The 15,562-nt window shown below is 41.3% G+C and overlaps 1 protein-coding gene across 1 annotated transcript; it reads left to right on the top strand.

The window, feature by feature from the left end:
* LOC311047031 (kelch-like protein 24) lies at positions 1-9,277 on the top strand (the record flags this gene model as incomplete). The annotated part of the gene is made up of 9 exons (XM_084059614.1): positions 1-264; positions 838-972; positions 1,057-1,248; positions 2,637-2,780; positions 3,406-3,577; positions 4,843-4,989; positions 5,173-5,280; positions 5,985-6,111; positions 9,112-9,277. 9 exons carry the CDS (start codon positions 1-3, stop codon positions 9,275-9,277), a joined length of 1,455 nt encoding a protein of 484 aa, XP_083915740.1.
* Positions 9,278-15,562: the final 6,285 nt, after the last annotated feature.

The following is a 15,562-nucleotide window of genomic DNA, read 5'->3' as shown; positions in this document are numbered from 1 at the left end:
ATGGCAGAAAGGATTCCAGTTGATGCCATTTTACCCCCCTGCCATATGGAGGTTACACTTCAGGAGGACGGCACCAGTGTAGCGCTGTCCTCGCTGGACAGTGACATCTTTGTGTTTGAGGAGACCAAGCATCCCAATAAGCTCCTGGAGGGCCTCAACAGTCTTCGACTCAGCAATACTTTCTGTGACGTGATTCTGTGCTGTGGGCGACAGGAGTTACCCTGTCATCGTAACGTCCTAGCCTCCTTCAGCTCCTACTTTCAGGTACATTTTCATTCAACCTTTATTTCGCGGCCCGATCTTCTAGTATATCAAATTCTCTAGAGAGATCATTGAGGGAGATCTCATTCACACTGATGCAGAGATTACACATAAGTTAAGAAATGACATGAGAACAACAAAAAGACAATATGTTGACAATCAGCTAAAACTGTTGCATCCAGGTAATGAACAGTTATTGAGTAAATTCCTAAAATGTCCAATAGGTTCTAGGGTATTCAGTTTATGGTCATGTTAGAGGTTCCAAAAACCTGGTGCACCAATGTTGAAAGCATTCTTACCTATTGTTTAATGTGCATAAAACCTTTTCTCTCCAGATAGTTTTTTACCATTATTATTTATATAACATGATTGACTCATTCTTTGTTAGGTTCTATTATTGACTGAATTGATTCTATGCTTGTATTATTAATTAGCAGCCTACTGTATATTAAATTGTAAATGAAATGTTGGATTTTTCACCACCTTGCTCTGGGTGATCACTCCAGTCTTGGAAAAGGGCTAATGATCAATGCACCCTGCTCTAGTCTAAACCGATCATATTTTCAACCTGCACAGGCAATGTTTACAACAGAGTGGATGGAGTCCCAGCAGATGAGGGTAGCCATCAGTGGAGTAGAACCTCAGATCATGGACATGTTGGTCACCTATGGCTACACTTCCAAGGTGGCCATCTCCGCAGAAAATGTGCAGGTGATGTGTTATCATAAACCTTATTCATTGTGTAAATATCTTACCTGCATCTTTGCTTAAAAAAACAAATTTTATTTGCTCTAGGCCTTACTAAAAGCCTCAGACTTGCTGAATGTTGCTGCTGTTCAAGAGGCTTGCTGGCAGTACATGGAGCGTCACATGGATGAAAATAACTGTGTCGGGATTCACCTCTTTGCTGAGGCCCACTGCCGTCAAACACTGCAGAAACGCAGCATGGATTGCATCCTGCAACACTTCAGTGTGGCCCACCAGCAGGTCAGACATTGAGAGATCCATTCCATACATAAAAGCTGTATCGTGTGTTCCCAGCGAAACATCAAATATTTGTTTGAGCATCGCGATTACATACAGAGTCAAGGCAAAGATGCGACCGATGTGTTACGTTGTCTCTGCATCTTCGCTTCAGCTAGAAAAGTTTAACAGAGGCGATGTGCTTCCCCCCCAACCAGTGCGACCAAGGTGACACGATTCAAGCGACTAGAAGGATATTTTTCGGTGCAAACGCACCTTAAGATTAGTTTTGTTCTGCTTATTTCAGACAATGTCACAGCATAGGTAATAATATTAGTAAAGAGACGGAGAGTTCTGTACTAATGGGATAATAATAATATAGATCAGCTGTGTGGAGTTTGCATGTTCTCCCCGTGTCTCCCTGGGTAGTTAATACCCTCACAAAAACATGTAGTAATCCTGGTCACTATACCGCCTCCCACATGACAGCCGGGGCGCCTGATGGAGGGGAAGGGAACTGGTTGGAATAACGTGTTCCTTCCACGTGCTACGTCCTACCAGGGAAACTGCCCCCTGTCAGGTGACAAGAAGGTCAGTTGGCTCTCATGCACTGAAGGAAGCATGAGCTCGGCCCTGGCCTCCCCAGGCTGTGGGGGACTGGTGTAGGGCTGGTGTAGCGCCCAGGATCACTTAGGAAATTGGCACCGGGTAAAAAAAAAAATGGGTTACAAAAATCGCGGGATAAAAATTATAGTAAAAAAATAATAACATAGATCAGTGACGACGTACACTGATTATACCTACACTGTACGTACAATGTATATGCTTGACTAATTATGTACGCCATCCATCAGTAGCTGCCACAGTATCTTAGATATTCAACACCACAGTACCTTCTATCTACAGTATATACAACAGTTTAACGCATTTAGGGCGGGAACCCCTATTTGTAACTATACCTTTGAAGACGGGAACCCCATTTGGGGTTGTTGCTATGTATGTACAGTATATAGCAACATACATTTTTTGAATAAATATTTGAAGTTTTTCAGAAAACGTAGGTCAGGATTTAGAAGGCCTTTTTAGAATTGGCCTCGGGTCTAAATGCGTTAGGTAGGAACAGTCAAATGTTTTAACAACTGCAAAAAAAGACGACAACAAATACACTGATTTTGTGAGTATAAAGTGCAGACTCTGGTGTAACATTAGTGACATTTGTGAGCTGAAGAGGTGTCTCTGTGCTTTCTGTAATTGAATGAATATGAATCTGTTAATGTTATAAATTGTCATGTGTGTCACTTGTCCTTTTCACCTAACAAACAACCTGTCACCAGTGAAAAGGTTAACTTCAGGAATTATAGGAACGGGGTCATAATGTATAAGCTAATCTACTGTATTTGTTTTGCTCCTAGGAAGAGTTTCTCTCACTGTCTGTGGAAAAACTCAGTGAGATTCTTTCCAGTGACGATGTCAACGTGTCCGGAGAGGAGCTGGTGTTTGAAGCTGCCATGCTGTGGTTAGAGAAGTGTCCTACCCGCAAGCAGAGCATCGCAAAGGTAGTTACTTCTCAGAGTCAGCAGTGGTGTAAAGTAACTAAGTACATTTATTTGTGTGCCTGTGTTTAATTGATATCATTGTCTGGACATGAACTAGTTTGTAAATATCTAAAGCTGTCCCTTAACCCATTAAGACCTGAGGCCGATTGTACAAATGCCTTCGAAAATCAGTAGTTCTCAAACGTTTTTGTGCCAAGGACCCCCACATTTATTTGGCTGTGGACCCCCCATCTTAAAATGTTTTGTGCCAAGGACCCCCAGAAGAGAAGATTTGTGTTCCAAGATTTAAAAAAAATAGCTCGCAGTGCGGCACAAAGTGAAGCGCTGTGAGCTTATATATCTGCTATTCTTAAGGACCCCTATTCCAATGTTCTAAATCCTTTTCTAAGAGTTTTCTAAAAAAAATATGTTGCTATATATGTGTGTGTGTGTGTGTGTGTGTGTGTGTGTGTGTGTGTGTGTGTGTGTGTGTGTGTGTGTGTGTGTGTGTGTGTGTGTGTGTGTGTGTGTGTGTGTGTGTGTGTGTGTGTGTGTGTGTGTATACAATTTGTTGCTCTACTTTTAATGTTGTTCACACAATTTGCAGTCCGACTAATAATGATTATTGTTCCATTTGTTTTTGAAGGTGCTAGAGCTCATCCGTCTTCCTCTCATCAGCTCCTCCTACCTCCATGATGTGATTGAGTGTGTAGATGTGGTGAAAGAATCCCAGCGCTGTCAGAGGCTCATCTCTGAGGCCAAAACGGACCAGCATCTCCTGCCCTACAGGCTCCGAGCACGGCCACGCTGGTCCACAGGTACCCTGCCTCACACGTGCATGAATGATGCAACGAGTGCATGCTGGAAAAAGTGTAATTTATGTCAAAAAAAAGATATGTAGTTTTAATTAACTATGACATTCAAATGTGTTCCAAATTCTTCTTGGATTCATTCTGTGACTGCTTATTAGTGCAATCATCATAGCTAGGTCTGGGCGATATGGATGTCACATTATTGTTGACCAAATACATCTTATCGAAAAATTGCTGATCTAAACTCCTCAAAAAAAGTTTGGGAACACAATTCAGTAGAGTTGCTTGCTGGATTGGGTGATTGCACTCTCACAGTAATTAGGAAAAACTACACATATTACGGAGCCACAACAGCTTGGCATTAGAGCCCTGCATCGGGAGCTACCCACGGGTCCCAGCGCAAATCTTGCGGGCGCAGGCGGTAATACCCGCAGTCGGGGACAGGCAGTCAAAAATAAAACCAGCGGGCCCGGCAAAATCCTACACCGTCCCGCAATAAACCAGATATAGACCACCTGGAGCATGTGTCGTCATGCTATACTTTAGCAAGATATGAAACTTATGGCTACATTCAGAGGAGAACGTAATTTCCCCTACTGTGTCGGGGAATCTATCTCTCTCGTATTTGTTCTAACAGTGCGCAACTCGTCGCAGTGCCATATACTGAACAGTGTATGCAATATAAACACAAACTCTCTCTCTGGCTGCAGCTCCTCACAAATAAACACTCACACAGACCCGTTCACTATCTCATTCTGTTTTGTAATGTTTTTGGACCTCAATGGAATTATTGCAGGCTTATACAGGACTGGATGGTAATATTGCGGTACTAAACGGGACTAAATGGCACCTAATTATTTGTTGAGGGCGGGAGTTGCGGTCAGAAGTTAACTGCGGTCAGAAATGAAATAATTGCGGCCATGGTCAAAAATTAAGTGGCCAGGAGTGGGACTATGAAAACAGTCCTGCGTAGGACTCTACTTGGCATCTCCTCATCATGCTGGTGAGCCTGTGGGATGGCATCCCATTATCCTGGAGAGACAAACGTGGCATCTTTAAATGGGGGCAGTGTTGAATGCTTGGAGCACACAGAAATAATCGTCCGAAATAACGTTTCTGAACTTCTTTTGAGGTGTTTACATGCTCACAACTCGTCATGAAGCAACAGTCGGAAGCATAAGTGGTTATAAAATGATATCAAATTGCTTTATTGCCCAGCCATAAACATAACATTTCACATGCTCTATCATGACTATACTGTGACTCCACAGTGGGTGAAGTGATGGTGGTGATTGCGGAAACATATGGTGAGCAGGGGAGCACTTTCTCCTTTGAGAGCTTTGATCCCCGGACAACTCAGTGGAGGACCTTGGGACGTCCGCCCTTCAATCTGCGACGTTACAGTCTGGTTGTGTCAGGTGAGGAGAGGACCAGAGCCTGACTGATATACAGTATTGGGTTGGGAGATATTTTGGCCATTATTTGACTTGTTTTGACTAACATCTGCAATTATGCACCCGATGAGTAGTTTGCAAAAACAATATGCATAAATGGTAGATCTACAAGCTCATCATACCTTGTGTTTTATTCTGCCACCACAGGTTCTGATCTATATGTGGCCGTAGGAGATAGGGAGATGTGGCGCTATGACCGTTCCTCTGACTCATGGATGGAGATCGCTCCCATGCATGAGGCACACTATTCATGCCGTAAGACTGTCAAACTATGGCATTCAATTTAACTTTGTATTTTAAGTAACTTAATTCATAATCAGCCTTTATTGTCCCAGAGGGATGTTCAGTTTCACTGTCTAGTTCAACAGCATATAAGAACAATATGCAACACAACGACAATATAAATAAATACATAGAATCCCTACAAAAACAACATATCAGCGAGGCAGTTTGTTTAAAACCCATTTAGAACTGGAACACCTATACATTATTATACCTTTCAAGCCGGGAACACCTCTGTGTGTAGTTGTTGCTAAACAGTATATAGCAACATTATTGTATTTTTATTTTTAATACTAAATGTGAAGTTTTTCAGAAATCTGAAATCAGGATTTAGAGGGCGTTTTTAGAATCGGCCTCAGGTCTAAATGGGTTAATGCTGTAATGGCTTAGTGGACAAACCAAAGTGAACTTTCTCCAATCTTAAAGTTCTGTATCTCCGTCCAGATGAAGTCATTGTAAAGTGACGGTTAAGGGGACGATCAGTGTCATTTACTATTGTGAGCGGTAAGGATGTCATGGCTTTATCTTTCATATCAGAAAGTGGGTTTGGAAAGGCCAATAATCTTGGAGGTTGAAAAGTTTGTTTGACATGGTCAATATATTGAAAAAGGCTGCATATGGCCAAGGTCATTAGGTCTAATCCTGTTTTTCCCTGGACAACCCCACATGGTCCACAGACCTGGTGATGCTGGATGGCTTCGTGTATGCTGTGCCTGACCTTGCGTTTGCAGTGCCTGACCACTGTTTTGTGTTGCCCTCCATTGAGCGCTACGACCCCAACACCAACACCTGGCAGCTCATGGAGTTTGTCACAATGCCCATAGATTACAATTTACCTGAGTCTGCTGTGGTGGCACTAGATGGACGGATCCATTTTATTGGTATGGAACAGATATATGCAGCTTCAGCCTGCTTAGTTTCATGTGGTTGAGTTTTGTCATGTAATGTGTAAAGCATAACGATTAACTGAAAATATCCAAAGCATTTAATTCATCCTTCTCCCGTTGACAATGAATGCTGTTTTACTATGTGTCTTCCTGGGACCTAGGTGATGGAAGTGCGGGCAGCTTTTACTCATACAACCCTCAAACATTGGTGTGGACAGAAGGCACTCCTTTTGCGAAACAGACCAGTCGACCAGCTGTCTGTACTCTCAACGGCAAGATCTATGTTATAGATATCATATCTGTTCTTAATGGCTCTTAGTTCCATAATAGACTCACGTCAACTTCACTGCAGTTTGGGCATATAAAAGAACCCACTAACTGTAGTGGGGAAATTCATACAAGGCCAAATGTGCAAAATATTAATTGTTTGTTCAAATGCATTCAGGGCATCTATGACCACCTCCACAGCAGGTGGTCCAGTTACAACTGCTTAGTCAGTCAACAGCTAATTCTGTACATGGATTGTTTCACTACTATTCTTAATCTGTTTTAACAGGGATTAAATTGTAGTAAAAGCCCTACTGCATGTGTATACATAGAATGTGACTATTCAGGGATTTTTTTTTTTTTATAAGATTTTTTTTTTTTGTGGCTTTTATGCCTTTATTTGACAGGACAGTAGGCTGACAGGAAATGGGGAGAGAGATGGGGGGGAGACATACAGCAAAGGTCGTCGGGAACGGGAATCGAACCCGCGACACGCTGTCATGCTGGATCACCAGCTTGCCTGGACCGCTAGGCCAGCGGACGCCCCCCATTCAGGGAATTTCTGAGTGTCTCAGATGCGTGCTTTCGAATCTCACCGCACTATACAAAGGGCCTTTTAGATCGCCTTTTAAAACACCATTCTGTTTGCTGCAGGCTATATATTTATAGCGATTACAACGCAATTATTATATTTCATAATATTAGTTAGTTATTTTAGATTGCCTTTTAAAACAGCCATAGCTGAGTGGTTAGTGAGCCCGCCTAGGGAACCAGAGGCCCTGGTTGCCCCAGGTTCGATTCCAGACCAGCACAGCATATGTGTCGATGAAATGAAATTTGTCCCTGAGCAAGACTCTTAACCCCTAATTGCTCACAGGTTCTCATTGGAAACAAGACCGCAAGGACTTTCATGAACGACTTGTTAAAAGGAATTATCCTTATTATCCTTAACACCATTCTGTTTGCTGCAGGCTATATATTTATAGCGATTACAACGCAATTATTATATTTCATAATATTAGTTAGTTATTTTAGATCGCCTTTTAAAACACCATTCTGTTTGCTGCTGCTTTTAACAGTTATTTCCCCCGTTTCTCTTCTGAATGATTTTCCTATGAATGGAAGTTTAACTCATTTGGTGCCTGAGGTTTATTAAAACAGGGTTCATCTAGTGCTGGCATTCCTAGCGTTTACGCTGTGCTGTTTAGAGCTGTAGAATCGACGACGAGCACCCCGATAAACAATGGCTGCGTGTATGACGGTGGATGGTCCAGGCTAACGCCTGGAACGATAACATCTCTCACGCAAGTCGCCATTGCGGAGTGATCGCGCATCGAAAAGGGCTCCTTTTTCTCCACTGTAAAAAGTTAAGGAGATCCGGAGGTTTTTATCAAGGAGATAGAATGGGAGCGGACGAAAGGGAGTTTTTTTGGCACAGTGATCCATCTGTCCCTTCCATTTAAGAGGCACCGTGGGTGATTCCAAAGTCACTAGCCCGCCCCTTGTGGGGAAAAAAAAAGGGAATTCCCGGTTATGGCACTCGACGGGTGTCTTTGCAAAACCGGGAATCACTGTTTACTGTAACTGTACATTTTCCCGATTTCCCGATTCGTTTATTTGCATAGTATTGTATATAGAACTATGGCTTGTTTCGGGGGGGATAATAACTGTTAAAAGCAGCAGCAAACAGCATGGTGTTTTAAAAGGCGATCTAAGAGGCACTTCGGATAAAGTGCGGTGTGAATTCGAAAGCCCGCCTCTGAGATAGCACCGCAGGAGGCTTTTGCCTTGCTAGGGCTTGGGGAGAGAGAGGACTTGGCAGTCCTGTCACAGCAGGATGCTTGGTCCTGCTGTGTTGATCATCTCTGAATAAACTGTTCACCCTGAATGGAAACATAACTTGGCTAGCAGTTAACACGGGTAGTTCACAGACGTAGTAGCTAAATCTGGCTTTAAATAATTATGAATTTCTATTGAATATCTTACATTGAGATTGCGCTAACGGTTAAGTTTGTTTTTCTATGTGTTTGGGAAAGGTTGACGTCTAGCACACATCCATCTCAATGGACTGGCTGAGTAAACAGGCAATGAACTATTAAGAACTGTTTTAATAGGGACGTGTCTATGATTTTCATCTTGTCAGTCATATTTGTAACCGTTTTAGAAAAGCAATAAGCCATGCAAGGTCTCAGTTTACCTCTATTTTATAATGGCTGAGAGGGTCGGAAGCACTCGGCCTCGTGCCTCACTACGCCCCTCAGCCATTATAAAATACTCTGTAACCTTCAACTTCTAGTGGCTTATTGCTTTATTATATACTGTATATATAGGTGGTTATCTTATGGAAAGTCAAAGAGAAACGGATGCGGTGACATGCTACAACCCCGAGACCGACCAGTGGACAACGCGTGCCCACATGAACTTTCAACGCTTGTCTCCTGGTGTGGCTGTCCTGGATGGAAAGATATACGTACTGGGAGGGTACTCTGAGCGCAGGTAAGGGACTGTTGCTCCATGAAAGCCCGAAAAAGTGTCAACATCAGACATTGCTCTCATGAAAAAATAGGGTTACAAAATCGTGGGATAAAAATTTAGATTAATAAAAAAAAGACATTGCTCTCATGGATAATATTGCTCTCTCTTCATGTAGGGAACTCCGTACCATTGAGCGGTACTGCGAAGAGACAGACACTTGGGAAATCGTGGGGGGGATGCCCACCAAGTACTCTATTCTCAGATGTGTGTCTTTCAAGCTGAGGACGGATGCAAACATGGCCAACAGATATGCCACAGCTGATGCTGTACCTACTGTGTGAGCCGAGGGGAAGGTGACGGAAAGATCTTCAAGGGGCCCAAACCTCCCTGTGACACCTTCATCCTTCAGTGACAAGTGCTTTAGTGACCATGAAGGTGCTAACTGAGCTAGTGATGGGATGTTTTCGGCAAAGGACACTGTTAAGTATAAATCATTCTGGAGAATCCTGTCATTGTTGTACAGATTACAACATTGTGTTAATGATGTCAGATCAGGTCAAATCTATGCTCTGGTAGTTTTCAAGCCAATGTTGTGCATTTCTGTGTTGTTATGTGATCTGTTGTTTGGGGACTGGGTTATGAGGATAATATTGAACAAATACCTGTAAATATTCCCTCTATTCCCAAATAAGGTGGTGTAAGTGATAATTTTATGTTTTAAAACAAGTATTTTTTTTAAAGGTTAAGTATCACTATATTCCGATGGTAATCATCATTGCTGTAGAGCATTTGCACATCAACAGGTGGTCTCGTCCTTTACTAAACTGAAGAGTATTTTTCAGGTTCGGATACCAATTTGATCCAATCAGGAGATCCATACCAATGATTACAATGATTACTATCTGAATATAGAGATATTTAACACTTATTTAAACACCACCTTAAGTTCACCTATGTTTCAAAGTCATCCAGTAAAAAAAGGTTTACCACTTCATGCTAATGTTTGGTAACAATTGTACAGTTTGAACCTTGGCATTGAATGTACGTTGGCAGGCATTTTTTTTGTACTTGAAATGATGTCTAATAAAGATGTTAAATTCAATAATCCATTTATGGTCTCTTTTCCAGTCGTGGACAGTAACAAAGTACATTCTTTGAGTTCTGTACTCAAAGTAGATCTTTTTAGTATCTGTAGTTGAGTATTTGTATTTTTGGATACTTTCACTCCAATACATTTGAAGCAATCCTGAACAAACATTAATGAAAATAAATCCCACACTCTGCTCTTGCTCATCAGCATCAGTTTTATTCAAATTGACATGACGTTTCGGTCCCTCTTCATCAAGAGTGTCTGGAGTACATTTCAAATATTGTACTTTTGACTCCACTACATTTCCAGTAAGGGGAAAAGTTCATTATGAATTAACCACTTAAGCCCTATTTCAAATATAGGGAACATGGCAGATCTACTAGTTCACAATGCTGGTTGAATAGAGTCTGGGAAGATGGAGGCATGTACTAGAGAGAAGAGGAATGAAAGTCAGCAAGAGTAAGACAGAATGTGTCTGAACGAGAGAGAGAGGACAGACCGTGGAACTGAGGATGCAAGGGGTAGAGGTGGAGAAGGTGACCTATAGGGTCAACTATCCAAAGTAATGGAGAGTGTGGACGAGAGGTGAAGAAGAGTGTGCAGGCAGAGTGGAACGTATGGGGGGAAAGTGTGAGGAGTGATTTGAGAACCAGACATAGATCAGTCTGGTTCTCAAACATGTCATGTAAAGGACCCTAAAATTAAATATGTATTTATTTAATATAGATTTAAAATGTTCCAGATGTTTTACTTTTGTTTTTGAAAATAGCAGATCTACAAGCTCACAACGCAGGCGTGTTGTGAGCTTGTAGATCGTCTGTTTTCAAATAGCTGATTTATATAGGGGTTAAGTGGTTAAACTGAAGCAAGCCCAAATACACTTTGATTGATTGAATACTTCATTAGAAGTTTGCAGAACAACAAGCACATGAAAAGTACAGTTCAAAACAAGGTCAGCTAATAGGATAAAACACCCAAGAAAGCCATAGGCTTGTTTCAATTGGGGTCCTTTGTACTTAATTTCTAGTGACATTAAATGACAGACAGATATACACTACTATGCAGAACATCATATAAACAGTTTAAGAATAAGAAAAACAAAAAATATGTACAGTTATCAGTTCGAGGGGGGGGGGACATACAGACACTGTGAGACACACTATACTTATACTTGCTTCTAAAGTTAGAAGCAAGCCCCAAATAACCTACAACTACTGTACCAATATTTATAATCAACTTTAGAGAAAAACAAGCCCAAAGTCGCTTATAAAAAGCGGACATGGCAACGCTGCTCATTGATGGATTCGATTGGGAGTGAATGAGAGCCAGCTTATGAACAAAGACTATTTCGGAACGATTGCGACCTTTGTCATACAATCGGTTCAGGAATATAAAAGGAGACATATCACAGGCAGTTTTGTGATCACTGGTTTTTCGATGTGCATAGTACATCATTTTATTGAGGCATCTAAACGGGGGCAGGTATCGTTTCAGGCGCTGTAGTATCGCGATAATTGGTTGTCAGACCGGCAATGGTGGATAGTCTCGCGATACGTTGGCACGTTCCCCGAGGAGCACCCCCATAATATAACTATGTGAGCACAGCTGCACCCAGATCACACTCTCTCTAGCAATAGAATTCAATAATAAAACCCTAATAATAAAGTGTGTAAAACGCAGAAGCCTAGTGTCGGGATTTAATCCAGGCTGCACCAATCTAATTAAAGTAATAATAGGCAAACAGCTACTGTTTTAATGTTGGAAATTCGTGTACAAGAGTCAGGTAGTTAATTAGTGTAGTTCAATATTATGGACAGGAGGTGGCGGTGTCGTACACACTACGCCTTAGGAATAAGTTTGGATTCCCAAGCCACTGAACTGGAGTTGAATACTTAATAGGCTCTATGCACAGCAGCCATATTGGGAATGAATTGGGCCCCTTCCTTAACAGGTGTTACCAATAATACTAATTAAGGCTCTGTTCCATTTAGTGTGGCATAGTGGTTGTCTTATTTTCAAGGACCCCCATAACTCTGAGAGTGTACAAATGGAACCAAATGGACCCGTAAGGGTCCATTTGGTTCCATTTGTACACTCTCAGAGTTACACACCCACCATAAGGGGCCATTGTTCTAGTGAGGGGCCGAGTGTTTCTAGTGAGCAAACATGCACGATATCAGCACCCTGACCAGAATGGAACAGAGCCTTCATTAGTATCATTGGTAACACCTGTGAAGGAAGTAAGGAGAGGCCCAATTTCTTTCCAATATGGCTGCTGTGCATAGAGCCTATTAACTATTTAATCATGTCATTCCATGAAATGGATGCAATATGTAATTTCTGTTTTAAATAATATTACCTCTTAAAACTTCCAAGAAAACATGTTTTCCCACCTCAGGAATAAAAGCCTTTCATTGTCAATTCTGACAATGAAATGAAATTCTGAGGAGACATCTGATCTGCCCAACATCAAAATTGCTGTATATTAGCTTAGCCTACACTTATGGTAGCATAGAAACATTTGACAGTTTCTATACATATATAGCAGCATGAAACATGTGTTAAGCCTCAGATAATATAATAAATGCTGCTGAGAATTGATCATCTATTGTAGAAAATGTATGTCTTTGTGACTCCTACCATGAAAATCTCCCACAGCCTCTATAATGTTATGATGTTTTAACAATTGAAGGAATGGAGAAGAGTTCTATCCACATATGCATTACGTCGTCATGCTTTGTAAACTTTAAGTCCACCACTTTAAGTCCATCACAGTACATTTTCCACAAGGCTGAGTTTATTGTCATTATCATGTAGCCATCTTTCACATTTCAAAACATACATAAATTGCCCCTGAAATCTCCTTTTTTCCCCATTCAGAAATATACCTGCATTTGAAAACATTATTTTGCAATTCAGAAATGAATCATCATAATATAGTAACATCTACAGTATAAACCAAGCTAAAAGACGTCTTTGTTCCAAATGGAATATATATATTTAAAACCAGTATTTCCTCACAGGATTGGTATATACAGTCACACTACAAGGGGGCTTACCTTATGTATTCGAAGGAGGCGCTAGAGCAGTGGTTCTAAAAGCCTCAGGGTTCCTTGAGGGGGTCCAAACGGACCCTTACAGGACTGTAACTCTGAGAGTGTACAAATCGAACTAAATATTAAAGGTTCCATTTACACACAGAGTTATGGGGTCCTTGAAATGTTGAAGTTAGAGAACCACTGTGCTAGAGGAAAGGCCATGGGGTCACTATAAATCAGTAGGGTTCATCCTGCATTCCACACATTGAATTTAGAGATATATTCTGGACAACTGGAACTTTGGCCCAACAGTGTCATCATCATTTGTGTTCTCTCTCCTGATTGGAAAACAATTGGTATCTCTCAAAATGCATTTTACATTTTCTAAAGAACTGGAGATATGGGGGGAGACCCCTGTTATTTAACAGACAACCTATAACAAAATACAGAGTATTTAACACTTATTTTAACTACGGAAATATCACACTGCTTTCAACTTCAAATATAATCTGGCACAATCAGTTGCACAATGACGACATTCCATTTCTTCATTTAACTCTAGGCCGAACCTGAATTATTAAGGGTCCAAGCACGTCTTGTTTTTTCAACATACCTCACTCAGGTGCACCCCACAGGACTCAAGCCCACTTATGTGGGTTGTATACGGATTGGAATGATTTCTCTTTAAAAGTGCATGAGCAGATAAATCACTTCAATATTACAACAAAAACATGAGAACGAATGACCAATATCTTGGTCAATCGCTAGGATCAATGGAGGCAGAAGGTGGCAGGAAGGGGTACAGGGAGAGTGAAGTGCTAGGGGGTGAGGTCGGAGTGTGGAGCGTTGTCCCGAGGTGTGCTAGGGAATGTTCACCTTTCATGCCTTGGCTGATCTGAGTGAGCAGGAGGGGTTGTAGGGTTGGATCAGGCTTTGAAGTTAGAGGGTGCCATATTTCCTTGTAGGCCAACATCAGTGTTTTGTCATCTGTGTGGGCAGCAACTGGGAGCAGGTTGGTTGAAGACCGGACGTGCTGCTGCATTCTGGATCATTTGGAGGGGCTTATGTGATGCATGCCGGGAGGTCAGTAAGGAGGGAGTTACAGTAGTCAAGTTTTGAGATGACTGAGGAATGGACACTGATGGACCTGACTATTCTGGTGATCCACCTGGAGTTAAAAAAAAATGAAAATGGATTACTGGATTGTCTTACTGCAACCTAAATAAAAGCAGCTAGAATGCGCTCTCTCTGTTCAATCCACAGAAACAAAAATATGAAGAAATCCATCTGAAAACAAAGAAATTGAGTATCACCTCTTTCTTCCTGTCCAGCTTAGCGTGGAGACCTGACACATCACTGGTATTGACATGGGATGTATTCAGCAGCTGGAGGGGACAAACACACAACATCGCATTAAGGTGGTGGAGTGGAGGACTGGGGTGATGTGACTAGTTCAGCTTCCTCACAGGGCAGGATGCATCATTTACAGCAGAATAATTACTACAGTGAGTGATTTCTAATAAATCTACTTTCAAAGTGATTGATTGCACACCCGCTCCTGTATGGTCTGATGAGAAAAGTGTCGCTCCTGGTAAAGTCAGACTGGGATTATCTTTCTCGTTGATGCTGTGTCAAGGCGCATAGTCAGAAACATAACTGCACGCTTTAACTTTTTTGTCTCAATGCTTATAGCAACACAACATGTCGCAGTAGTAAAAAAATTGCCCTACACAAAAGAAAATAGTGTAGGGCAGGCTATACGTGAACAAACCATCACATGGAGGATGGTAGTTTTCCAGCATGCTTTTTCTACATGCTTGAAAATGTAATGAGATCACATAACCATGAGATGGTTCAATGGCCAGCTCTTTGTAGTTTTTAGACTGAGCCAAGCAATAGACCTGTTAAACCTATACATTGTTATACCTTTCAATCCGGAACAGCATCTGTGTCACGTTAGTTGTTGCCATATATACAGTATATAGCAACATTATCACTCTTTTTTTTATTTTTTATCAGAAAACTTTAGTTAGAAGGCGTTTTAGAATGGCCCCAGGTCTAAATTGGTTAAACCATTGTCTGTCTAACTATAAACCAAGTAAAAAAGGTGAAATTAACCATTCTTTAATCCAAGGGTTCCCAAACTTTTCAGGCCGTGACCCCCCAAAATAATCATATTTGAACAGGGGACCCCCACCTTGACAAGCACTAGTAATTATAGTAAGTTAGTTTGACTCTGTGCCGCAGATAAATATTGTGAAAATAGCAAATCGGCTATTTTCACAATGCTTGCCTCTTTCTTACATAATATTTGACAATTTGGTATTAAAAAAGGTCTTAAAAGTCCCTAAATTATCACTTTAGAAATGCAAATACACAGTTTGAGAACCACTGCTATAATCGATGGTCGTCATCAAGGGACAACTCCATGTTTGTAGACAGAAATTACCTGTAATAGGCCTGCTGTTCCATTCCAAGACCAAGCTTTTTAGGCCCAG

This window comes from Gymnoscopelus microlampas (assembly GCF_963454915.1).
Source record: "Gymnoscopelus microlampas genome assembly, chromosome: 6".
NCBI classification, from domain to species: domain Eukaryota; kingdom Metazoa; phylum Chordata; class Actinopteri; order Myctophiformes; family Myctophidae; genus Gymnoscopelus; species Gymnoscopelus microlampas.
Note: the sequence above shows the minus strand (reverse complement) of the source record. Positions and strands in the feature narration are given on the sequence as shown.